Raw genomic sequence first — 12,659 nt, 5'->3', positions numbered from 1 at the left:
AAAAAACATATGGCACTCGATTGGAATATATGATACCAATATAGATATAGATCAGATACAAAATTATTCTTTTTTGAATTTACAATATTCTTGATATATATAATTTTTTTTGAAATGGTTTGGTACAAACTATGTTTTGAACCAATCAATTTGAAAAAGAATGTAGATTACAAGTGAAAATGAATGATAATCTGGGCATTTAAAAGAACAAGGGAGAAAAAGATGTAAAAATAAAAAATTAAAGAAATATTAATAAAAAAATAAAAAATAGAAAAATTTTAGTAAATATAGGCCAAAGTGTAAGGGAGTGATACTAAATTCTCCAAAAATAAAATTGTAAACGTGTGCTTTGAAACCGCTTGTCCAAATTCAGACCATTTGGTGAGGGTTTCGAATCACCTATAATATTTTTTTGTGTTCCACGCATCCGTGTGTGACTTTTGAGCAGGTGAGGATTTCAGCAAATGAAAGATCAACCAAGTCAAATGCGTGAAACAGTCACGCAGCCTCTCTCTCTCTCTCTCTCTCTCTGAGGCTCTATTGACTACCCCCATAGTCTCTATCTCACCTACCACCCTCCACCACGCACCTCCCCACCTACCCTCTCGAGATTTCCATACATTTTCACCCTCCAAATAAACCCAATTCCCATGGCCCGACTATAAGTACCTCCTCACCCCGTCCGTCATCTTCAGCCAGAGATCAAAGATCTCTGCGCCTTACTTTCCTCACCCTTGACATTTAGCAACTCAGTTACATCTTTCTTCAACCACTCTCCCTCTCTCTGTATCTGAGCTTCAATTCTCTCTCTGTTCCAGTTCAATAACTCAATCTCTCTCTCTTACCTTCACTAGATCATACTAGAATTCTAGATAGATCCGTCTCACCACACTTCTTGCGGAAGGGTGGACGGTGGACTTTGTTCGAACCAGTTGATACGATGGCGCTTAGGATTCCTCTTCCAATCGGTCCAAGATCCGGCTATGAATTCGTCAGAAGCGACAATAGCAGCTGCTCTTCGTTCGGGCTATCCCTTGGCGGCAGCGGCAGCGGCAGCGGCAGCGGCAGCAGAGGAGTAGCTGTGATTAAGTCCAGCTTAAATCAGCAACGGAGAGACACAAAGGACACATCTCCTAAATCCTCCTCTGTGCTGCAAACACCGGAGAAGATCGCCTCCGCTTTTGGCCATGAAACATTAATCGCCGATCTCGAACGTTTGTTTAAACAAGCTGCAGATCCATTTCGTCCGCAGCTCTCTGGACCTTTCTCTCCCTCTACGGGTGTAGGATTCTCCGGTAGACCAGTCCGAGTCGCCTACCAAGGCGTTCGAGGCTCCTACTGCCAAGAAGCCGCCATCAAAGCATTCTCCCAAGTCTGCGATGCTTTCCCCTGCGACCACATGGAAGACGCCTTCGAGGCTCTCGAGCATAAAGCCGCCGATCGTGCCATCATACCTGTGGAGAACTCTATCGATGGAACGATCGATCGCAATTTCGATCTTTTAATCCGCCATGGCGATGTCAACATCGTCGGAGAACTAGTCCTCCCTGTAAATCACTGCCTCTTGGCCTTTCCAGGTACCTCAAGATCCGATCTGAAACGGATCGTAAGCCATCCGCAGGCGCTGAACCACTGTAAGACCAGATTGGAGTCATTAGATCTGGAAGTGGAAGAGGTCTCCAATGCGGCAGACGCAGCGAGATTCGTGTCGGAGAATCGAATCTCCGACACCGCCGTGATTGGTAGCAGAATCGCAGCTAAGGAATTTGGATTGAAGGTCATGGATCAGAATCTTCAAGATGGGAACTGCAACTTTAATCGATTCTTGCAGTTGGGATTGGGATCAGGGTTGGAACCCTTGTCCCTGGCCGGGAAAACCAGAACCACAGTAGCGTTTTCCTTACAAAACGGAGTCTCAGATCTTTTCCGTGCTCTTTGGATTTTCGAGAGCCGAAATGTATCGGTGACTCGGGTGGAGCACCGGCCGAACCGGTCTGCTCCGATTAGAGTTGTTGAGAAGGGGACAGAAGAGTTCCGGTATTTCGATTACGTTTTCATATTGGACTTAGAAGGTAGCGTATCGGAAGCGGGCATTAGAGGTGCGCTGAAGGGGTTGGAAGAGATATCGGGGTTCCTCCGTGTTCTTGGTTGTTATACGTGTGGCCACTAAAAGTGTGCCAAGTGTATATTGTAAAAATTGTGTTCAACGTGATATGCGTGGCCCTAACGTAAAGATTCTCCGAGCTGGGAGGGACCCAAAGGCGGTCGTGTACATTTACACCAATTATATGACACTGGACATTGTTCTTTTAGCCCCACCTTCCTACTATAATACATTCTTCATAATTGCTCATGTTCTGGCCTTGTTTGGGTAGCATGAATTTAGGTATCGATATCGTGTGGACCGTATTGGTTATCTAGGTATCGATATTGTGTGGTCCGTATTGGTTTGACAGATTTCTGATATCGATATCTGGTCAATATTGTATCTATTGAATGATACGGAACAGGAGTAAAATGGTCAGAGTTCGGTATGGGTGGTTTGATATTGTTCCATCCAATTATTTAATCAGTTTTGTGGATGGGAGATACCAATCTGGAGATATTCAAAAAACTCTTTGGCCTCTTGAACTGAGAGAAATTGCTGGTACATGCATGGCTTTAGGTATCTAGCATTGATGCATCGGTATCGAATTGGATAAAGGGATGATTCTGATCTGTACCGGATAGTTTTGCCTTCTAGATAACGTTACCATATGGTATTATAAGAATTACAACCCTTCGTATATCAGTCAGGTATTAGTATCGGTGACAAGTGATTCCATTTAGAGATATGGCCTAAAAGGATCACTACATAGGGCTCACAAATATAAAGTTGATTTCAGTGAACCTCTTTTTGAGAGATTAGATTATGTATATGAGAGTAGTGTGTTCAACACGGTTGAATTTTTCAAGAAAGTGAAAATGGTTGGCAGCTGAAGTTTATGAGCGGTGGAGTTTTCTTGAGAGAGAGAGAGAGAGAGAGAGAGAGAGAGAGAGGGAGGGAGATATATATATGTTGGTTTTCTTTGAAGAGAGAAAATAAGATTGAGAAATCTATAAAATGAGAGATGTTTCACCAAAAAAAAATAAAATAAAATGAGAGATGTTTATTATTAGTAGGGGTGTCAACCGGTGGGGCTGGTTTGGTTTCGGTCGGGCTTAATCGGACTTGAAGACTTTCAAAGGCTACATTGTGTCCGCCCATTTAACTAATCGGGCTTAGTTATTGAGGGCATGGTATGCTTTATATTCGGTCGGTCGGCCTCGGGTCATAATCTGGCCACATTAATCGGGTTTTAGTCGGGCCTTAATCGGGCTATGGACATGTTTAATGTTAACCGGGCTTTAACCGGTTTTTAAACGGGTCCTCTTTAAAATGTGTTCTTATATTCCGGCCCACTCATGCAAGCCCAAAAAAATGACAATTAATCAATAAATGATACCAAATATAACCATTATTTAAGATGTGAACATGTTTTTACTTTTTAATTTGGGGGGTAAAATAGATATTCTACAATCATTAACGGGTCGGGCTAGGCCGATGCACAATAGGTCGGTCTCGGTCGCATGTTAAACAGTCGGTCTCGGTCGGGCGCCCGACGGTCCAAGTAGCAAAACCAAGACCGACCATTTATAAACGGGCCGGGCTCAAGCCCGACATGTTTAATAAACGGTCCGGGATCAAGCCTGACACGTTTAATAAACGGTCCGGGTTGGGCTGGTTTATAAACAGTCGGTCCCGATCGATTTAGTCGGTTCGAGCCACGAATTGACACCCCTAATTATTAGGTATAATGATAATTCAAGTAAAGAGCCAAAATGTGAGGATTCAAGTGAGAATCTAATAAATACAATGTGGGTCCAACATATGTATTAGGAATAAGCAAGGAGTCAAAAGGAAGATGTAAAGTGAATGCAAGATAAGAGAAGGGCGTCGATAGAAGCTTGGATTTAGGAATTAAATCACAATAATATACACTTTTTCTTTTTTCTTTATTCTTAGTGGAAATTGGATATCACTCTCTGATTAGATAGATTGGTTGTTTTGAAGTAAAAAAATTTATTACCTTTTGTGTAAATGTATTTTTTATTTTTTATTATTATTGTTCTTACATATACCTGTGAGTTGTTCACATTGGAATCAAAATGATGTTTTCACCCCTAACATATTTGTCTTTTTTTTTTTTTTTAATCGTAAAAAAAGAATTTAAAGTTGTGCACGCAAGTATTTTGCCATCCTTTCTCTCTCTCTCTCCCCTTGAAAATGAACCACCGTCTTCGTCTCTTCCCTCCCCCACTGGTATTGTTGCTAGCTTGAAAAGGTGGGTGGACTGTCCAACCCTTTTCCTAAAATAAATTATAATTTAATATTAAAAAATAAGATAAATAAATAAAAGAAAATCAGCCCAAGAAGAGAAGAAAAGAAAACAAGAACATAACTGCAGCTGGAAACCTATTGCACAATAAAATATAAGATTCAGATGGAAAGAAACTTAAACTAAATAATCTACTAAATGCTAAGATTATAGGAAGAACTAACAAAAATGAATCAGTTTGTAAGTGAAACAAGACAACGAAAATAAAAATCCAGAATATAAACAAAATATAGTAATTGAATGTGCGCATTGTCGCTTAAAAAAAAAATGTGGGGATTGTTGGAAATGTATCCATCAAATTTATTAATTAAATATTTATGGTTAGAGACGAAATTCATGTGATGGTCACACAAATACTCAAGTGTGAGTGTACTGTGTGTTGAGAAAGGATAACACTTTCATGCTTTGATTGAACCTGTGAGGAAACGATTGAACACAAATACAATGGAAAAAATACAAACAAAAAACAAACCACAATCAACTCAAAGAAATTTTACGTGGAAAACTCCTTCTATGGGAAGGATAAAAACCACATGACCTTTTTTGGAGTCCACCCAAATCTTCACTATAAATTTTAAGTACAAAACGTATTCTCAACAACATCAAATGGATAAACATCCATAATTTCAACAACAATGGAATCCACAAATATAATGAAGATAAAGCAGTAATGTCAATTCCAACAAGAGAAGAATTGGAAAGATCTCACCCAAAATAGTGGTCTAAGAAGGATCCACGAAATCTGGTATAGAGAGCTCCAAATAACGATTCAACCATATGGAATGAAGAGCAAGGAGTTACGAACACGATGACAAAATTTCAGCTCAAACGGATCATGGATCGACCTCCGTTCACCGACTTGATCGTTGCTGCCCAGAACTTCTCTCTTAAGCAAAAACTGCTTTCTCACCTCTCGATGTTCATTGGTTGTGCGGCTGCTCAAAAGGTAGGGTAACATGAGGTGAAAAGGAAATAGTCTGAAAAGACTATTACACCCTCATGAGCCAAACATATTGGCCCAAATTGGGCTGGACAGGCCCATAGGTCCAACAAATCTCCCCCTCTAGCCCAATGAGGGAGATTTCATCACTAACTAATCAAATGAAATCCAAACTTCTCGTTTGGAAGTGCATTTGTTATCATATCAGAAACATTATCCTCAGTGTGTACTTTCTCAAGTTCTAATCCTTTAGATTATAAAGTGTCTCGTATCCAATGGTACCTCACATCAATGTGTTTCGACCTCGCATGAAAAGTGGAATTCTTCGCAAGATGTATAGCACTTTGGCTATCACACAAAAACACATACCTGTCTTGAGTGAAACCAAGTTCCTGTGTGAACTCTTTCATCCAAAGTAACTCCTTGTAGGCCTCAGTTGCTGCAATGAATTCTGCTTCTGTTGTGGATAAAGCAATACATTTTTGTAATCTTGACTGCCAAGCCACAGCTCCCCCTATAAAATTTACCAAATAGCCAGAGGTAGATTTCCTGATGTCAACATCCCCTACCATGTCTGAATCGGTAAAACCAACGACGATCGGATTCTCACTCCCAAATGAAAGCCTCAAGCTAGAAGTGCCTTGAAGATACCTAAGGATCCACTTAACTGCATTCCAGTGTTCCCTTCCTGGATTTGAAGTAAATCGACTAATTACTCTAACAACATGAACTATATCTGGCCTTGTGCATACCATTGCATACATCAAACAGCCACAACAGATGCATAAGGAACTCTTTCCATATCTTCCACCTCTTTCTCAGTAGATGGACATTGTTTTCTACTAAGCTTAAAGTGTGTAGCAAGGAGGGTGCTCACCACTTTAGCTTTGTCCATTTTGAACATTTGAAGCACTTTTTCTATGTACTTCTCTTGAGACAACCATAACCTCTTTACCTTTCGGTCACGATGAGTCCTCATACCAAAAATTTGCTTAGCCGGCCCCAAGTCTTTCATTGAAAACGACTTGCTCAAATCTTGCTTCAACTTTTCAATCCTTGAAGCATTCTTTCCACCTATAAGCATGTCATCCACATAGAATAGTAAAATGATGAAGTCATCATTAGAGAACTTCTAAACATATACACAATGATTGGAAGTGGTCTTCTTATAGACTTGCTCCCCCATAAAAGACTCAAATTTTTTATACCATTGTCTCGATGCTTGCTTCAAGCCATGTAAGCTTTTCTTTAGCTTGCAAACATAGTCAACAAACATTTGCACAGCGGGTGAGAAGATCGCATCATAGTCAATTCAATTTTTCTGATTGAAACCCTTAACAATCAGTCTAGCTTTGTATAGAGGATGTGAAGTAGTCTCTTCTTTCTTCAATCTATAAATCCATCAATTCTTCAAAGCTTTCTTGCCCTTAGGCAACATCACCAACTCAAATGTGCGATTGTCATGCAACAATTTCAGCTCATCTTGCGTTGCATCAACCCATTCTTTCTTGTTTACATCATCCATTGCTTCTTCAAACATTTCAGGCTCACCTGCATCAGTCAATAACACATACTCATTAAAAGAGTATCTAGTGGATGGATGGTGGTTTCTGGTAGACTTCCTCAAAGCAGTAGTTGGTGGAAGTGAAGGCTTATATTGCTGAGCATCAACAACATCATCTGTATGAGCATCACTATCATTTAGACCTTGCTGATCATTTTGAGTCTGATCCTGAATCCGATCCTAAATATCATACTGAGTACCATATTCAGCTTGGCCATGCATTTGTCTTTGTAATTCAGTGGATGGCACTAAAACTAGGCCAAAATCAGTTCACGCATCAGAATCTTGGGATATTATCTTCTCTAATTTATCAATGTCCATTATAGTCTGATTCTCAAAAATACAACATCTCGACTCCGCATAATTTTCTTCTCAATTGGATCATATAGTTTATCACCAAACTCATTAGAACCATACCCAAGAAAGATGCATTCTCGAGTCTTGACATCCAACTTGGATCTCTCATCCCTCAGAATATGTACAAACGTTTTGCAACCAAATACTCATAGGTGGTCATAGGAAACATCCTTGCCAAACCAGACTCTGTTCGATACATCACCATTCAAAGCAACAATAGGAGATAAATTATAACATATGCTGCGGTACTCAAGGCCTCACCCCAAAAGGATTTGGGCAGTTTTGCATGTGAAATCAAACATCTGACTCTTTCAATCAATGTTTTGTTCATTCTTTCTGCTAAACCATTCAATTGAGGTGTTTTAGGAGGTGTCTTTTGATGTCGAATGCCCTATTGTCTGCAGTACTCATCAAACGGTCCCCATTGTCTGATCGAATACATTTTAACTTCTTTCCTAGTTATCTCTCTATTGAAGTTTAAAATTGCTTGAATACATCAAACACTTGGCCCTTCGTCTTCAAGGGATAAACCTAAAGTTTTCTTGAATGGTCATCAATGAAATCACAAAGTAAGTTGTTTCCAAGTGTTACTAGTTTTATTGGACCACAAACATCTGAATGTATGAGTTCTAGTAAATCCTTTTTCCTTGATGAAGGGTGGCTCTTGAATGAAACTCTTTTTTTGTTTTCCTGCCAAGCAATGTGCACACTTCTCAAGTTTTGCACTCTTTACTCTAGAGAGCAAGTTTTTCTTAGCCAACAAACCAATACCTTTCTCAATCATGTGATCGAGTCGCTTGTGCCATAACTCAGTTATATCTCCATCTTTCATGACATTACAAAGAACCTTAGAGATCTTGGCCTGCAATATGTACAAAGAAGACTCTTTCTTACCTCTAGCCAGAACTAATGAGCCTTTGGTGAGTTTTCACTCTCCATTATTAAAGATATTATTAAACCCTTCATCATCGAGTTTTCCTGTCGAAATCAAATTCAGACGAATGTCTGGTACATGTCTAACATCTCTGAGAAACAACTTTGTTCCATTTATGGTCTCCAAGCACACATCTCCCACAGCTACAACTTCGGCGAAGCCTTTATTGCCCATCTTTAATGTGCCAAAGTTTCTTAATGTATATGAAGTGAAGAACTCCTTTTTAGAGGTGACATGAAGCGAAGCTCCACTATCAATAACCCAATCAGTTTCATTGCATGCAAAATTCACATTATTATCATAACACATAATGACAAGTTCCTATGTAGTAGTGGCAATCCGGTCAATACTATTATGATCCTTCTTCTCATTGTTGTCACTATCATTTTTCTTCTCCCTTTTTAGTTGGAAGCAATTTTTCATAACATGACTCATCTTACCACAATGATGGCACTCAACATTCTTTTGCCATGACCTTGACTTACTTCGATTTTTGTTTTTGCCTTTTTTGCCTCTACTCTGACTTCTCCCCCTACTTTCAGTAATCAAAGCTTCGGAGTTGGATGAAAAACCCTGAGTTTTTCTCCTCATTTCGTCATTCAAGATAGCACTCTTAGCAAAGTCCATAGTGACAATGCCATTGGAAGCAGAGTTACTCAATGACATACGAAATGTCTCCTAAAAATCCGGTAAGGTACCAAGCAACCAAAGTCCTTGTATCTCATCTTCAAATTTATTATTCATGGCCGACAATTGATTTATCACTCCTTGAAACTCATTCAAGTGATCGAATATAGATTGACCATCTCTGTATTTCAAACCCATCAATTGTTTTATCAAATACATTTTGTTATTGCTAGTCTTCCATGCATACAACGACTTGAACTTGTTCCATAAAGTCCCGACATGTGATTCTTTGTTGATGTGATTTAGAACTTTATCATCCATATACTGTCGGATGAACCTGCACACAATATTATGTTCAAGAGTCCAATCGACATCAGTCATGCTATCTAGTTTGGCATTGTCAAACACTGGTAAGTGTCAACGCTTCATATATAGAAGGTCTTCCATTTTACCTTTCCAAATATAATAATTTCTTCCATTTAAACTGATCATTCTATTCAAATTCGGTTCTATCGTCCAATCAAAGAATCAATAATAACCTCGTGCTCTGATGCCACTCTGTTGAGAAATGATAACACTTTCTTGCTTTAACTGAACCTGTGAGGAAACAATTGAACACAAATACAATGGAAACAATACAAACCACAATCAACTCAAAGAAATTTTACATGTAAAACTGCTTCTATATGAAGGATAAAAACCACGGGATCTTTCTCGGAGTCCACCCAAATCTTCACTATAAATTTTAGGTACAAAACTTAAATCCAACAAAGTACAAAACCTATTCTCAACAACATCAAATGGATAAACATCCACAATTTCAGCAACAATGGAATCCACAAATATAATGAAGATAAAACAACAATGTCAACTCCAACAAGAGAAGAATTGGGAAGATCTCACCCAAAATAGTGGTCTAAGAAGGATCCACGAAATCTAGTACAGAGAGCTCCAAATAATGATTCAATCGTACAAAATGAAGAGCAAGGAGTTATGAACAAGATGACAAAATTTTAGCTCAAACAGACCATAGATCAACCTTCGTTCATCGACTTGATCGCTGCTGCCCAGAACTTCTCTTTTAAGCAAAAAATGCTTTTTCACCTCTCGATGTTCATTGGTTATGCGGCTGCTCAAAAGGTAGGGTATCATGAGGTGAAAAGGTAATAGTCTGAAAAGACTATTACACCCTCATGAGCCAAACATATTGGCCCAAATTGGGCTAGACAGGCCCATAGGCCCAACACTGTGTACATGTATTGTTGGTTTTATCCTCACGTCATGAAGGGGGGCCCACATGAGAGAGGTTCACTTTTAATAGATAGTTAAGATGGTTATAGTGGTGAGGTAAGTCACTCAGCCACATCCAATAACTTAAGACCGTTATGAGACTCGAATTGGATCTTGTCTCTGAAAGTAGTGAAGAGCACTAAACACCTCCATGTGAGTGACTCAAGGTGTACTTAGTGGGAGTTGAACTTAAGACGTTCAAATTTACGACTCGCACCAAGTTCATTGCTCACCAACTGCATTACCCCCTTGGGTTGTGATTTTAATCGACTTGTTCCATTGTGTTCTTATTTTAAACATATTTGGTTATCATTGTGTATCTCTTTTAGACTGGATCACTCGAGAATAATAAAAGAAATACTTTAAGCAACAAGATTCTCATAAATAACTTATGATTGGTCTCTTTGACTTAAGAGATCATTATCATAAGAATTAGGCATTATAGGTTTTGATGTCCTAACGACTGATATCTCTTTGATATCTCTTGACTATGTAACAATGCATCGGATTCATATATTTTAAATAATTAGTACTAATACTCATTTTGTAAAAAAGAAAAAATGAAATATCCTAATGGTCCAATCACAAAATATATTCTCTACATACATACGAATTTAGTATGCAATTAATACAATCCAATGAGTTGACAATAAGTACTGCCATACCCCCCTAAAAACTATTATTTTATATTGTTAAAGGGGAGGGAAGTGGTTATAACTAACTATTGACTTAGGAGAATGTTTAAAATTTAAAATGTAACCGCAAGCATACGGATCAGTGTAGCTATGGGTCGAACACAGGGAGAGCATCCACTTTATTTTTGACTTCTTTTAATAATGCGAAAGTGAACCGATTAATGGTTGTGATCTAATTCTAACTCCCGTCATAAATATATGTATCTAAAATAACATCCTAACCATTCATCATCTAAGAATTTAAATATGCAAGACACACAATTAAAATTAAATAAATAAATAACTGAAAATAAACAACTCGCGCAATTAAAAGCAATGAAAGAAAAAAAATACTGAAATAAAAATAAAGTAAAAGAAAGGGGATAAAGCTAGAGAGAGGCTCACAAGTAGGTTTTTCTACTTAGCCCGAGGGATGCATCATAATATGAGCTTCTCTACTTGACCAGAGAGTCACTCTTACAATGGTTACTCTACTTGGCTTTAGGGAAAGGAAGATAATTAAAATAAAAATAATAAAATAATACTTCTATGGCTAGGAGGGGCAAAGCCAATACATACACTAGCCATGAACCTTGGGGGAAAGGGAAAGCAATAATGTAACGACTGAAATTAAAATCCTAAATTAAGAAAGAAAGGATAGTCAGAAGAGGGAATAAGAGGGGGGAGAGAAGACTACTGAAGAAGTCTACCTACCTGAATCAATGCTTGAATTTGAAAGGTTGGGTGATTTGAGATACTGCTAACCCTAAAAACCAGATCTAGAATGAACCAAATCTGAAATTTCTAAGTCTATAGATAACAAATCTTAAAAAAAAAAAAAAAGAACTGAACTTGAAAAGGAGATGCTTCATGGCTCATGATCTTGTCACCTAGATCTAAGCCTAGAACTATAACTTAAAATTTACAACTCAATTGCATAAATCATAAACATAAAAGGCTGAATAAAAATAAAAGAGTGCTTGCATTAATTGAAATGAAAAGCTATTATAAAAGTGATTAAAGTAAAAATAAAGGAGAACTAAAACTAAAGAGAGTGAGAGAGGAGAGAGAGAGAGAGAAGAGAACTAAACATAAACTAAAAAATAAACTAAGGAGAATAATAATTCTAGGAGGGGGAGGAATGGTCTTTTATAGGGCTCTGGTCTTGCCTACTTCCTTCTACAAGTCTTCTTTAAGAAAAGAAAGAAAATTAAATTAAATTAAATCTTAATAAAAATCCTCATTCTCTGAGATATTGTGTGAGGAAAGAGAGAATCTATTTCCAAAATTAACAAATTCTATTCCTTCTCTGCAATATTAACCAATGTTTTGCAGTCTTGACTAAATCAAAAAGGAATCTTTGCATAGCATCTTCAAGATCTTGTGAGGTGGCAAGAGAGAATAATCTTTAGGATTTTGTAGGAAAGATGATGTGTTACTAATGAGTGGGTCTCACCTTTGGACAAGTTAGTTTAAGCTTGGACCGGTTTTTGATTCACTTTAAGCACTTTCTCTTATAGACTTAAAAAAAAAAAAAAAAAAAAAAAACAGAAGTAGTACGATCCAAATTGGGGCAAAATGTACATTTATATCCTTAAGATTTCATATATTATTGTGCTCATCAAATTCCTCCATACTTGACTTTTGCTCGTCCTCGAGTAAGGTAAATAAATAAAGAAACGAAAGAAAAAACCTAACTCACTTTCGTAGGAACTATGGTTGCATTTAGCATTTGCAATAAGCCTCTAAATCCCTAAGTTACCTTGCTGGACGAGTTGTGTCTCGTGGGTGTTTGCAGTGAATATATACCCAAAATTCAAATTAACTTGAAAAATTCTCATTTAAAGCTTCTAAT

At 38.0% G+C, this 12,659-nt stretch overlaps 1 protein-coding gene across 1 annotated transcript; it reads left to right on the top strand.

Moving 5' to 3' along the window:
* Window positions 1-940: 940 nt before the first annotated feature.
* On the top strand, window positions 941-2,170 carry LOC122089528 (arogenate dehydratase/prephenate dehydratase 2, chloroplastic-like). Its single transcript, XM_042659275.1, has one exon. The coding sequence runs from the start codon at window positions 941-943 to the stop codon at window positions 2,168-2,170; it is 1,230 nt and encodes a 409-aa protein (XP_042515209.1).
* Window positions 2,171-12,659: the final 10,489 nt, after the last annotated feature.

This window comes from Macadamia integrifolia, chromosome 9 (assembly GCF_013358625.1).
Source record: "Macadamia integrifolia cultivar HAES 741 chromosome 9, SCU_Mint_v3, whole genome shotgun sequence".
Classification (NCBI taxonomy): domain Eukaryota; kingdom Viridiplantae; phylum Streptophyta; class Magnoliopsida; order Proteales; family Proteaceae; genus Macadamia; species Macadamia integrifolia.
The sequence above is the reverse complement of the archived record's forward strand: the minus strand, read 5'-3'. Positions and strand labels throughout refer to the sequence as shown.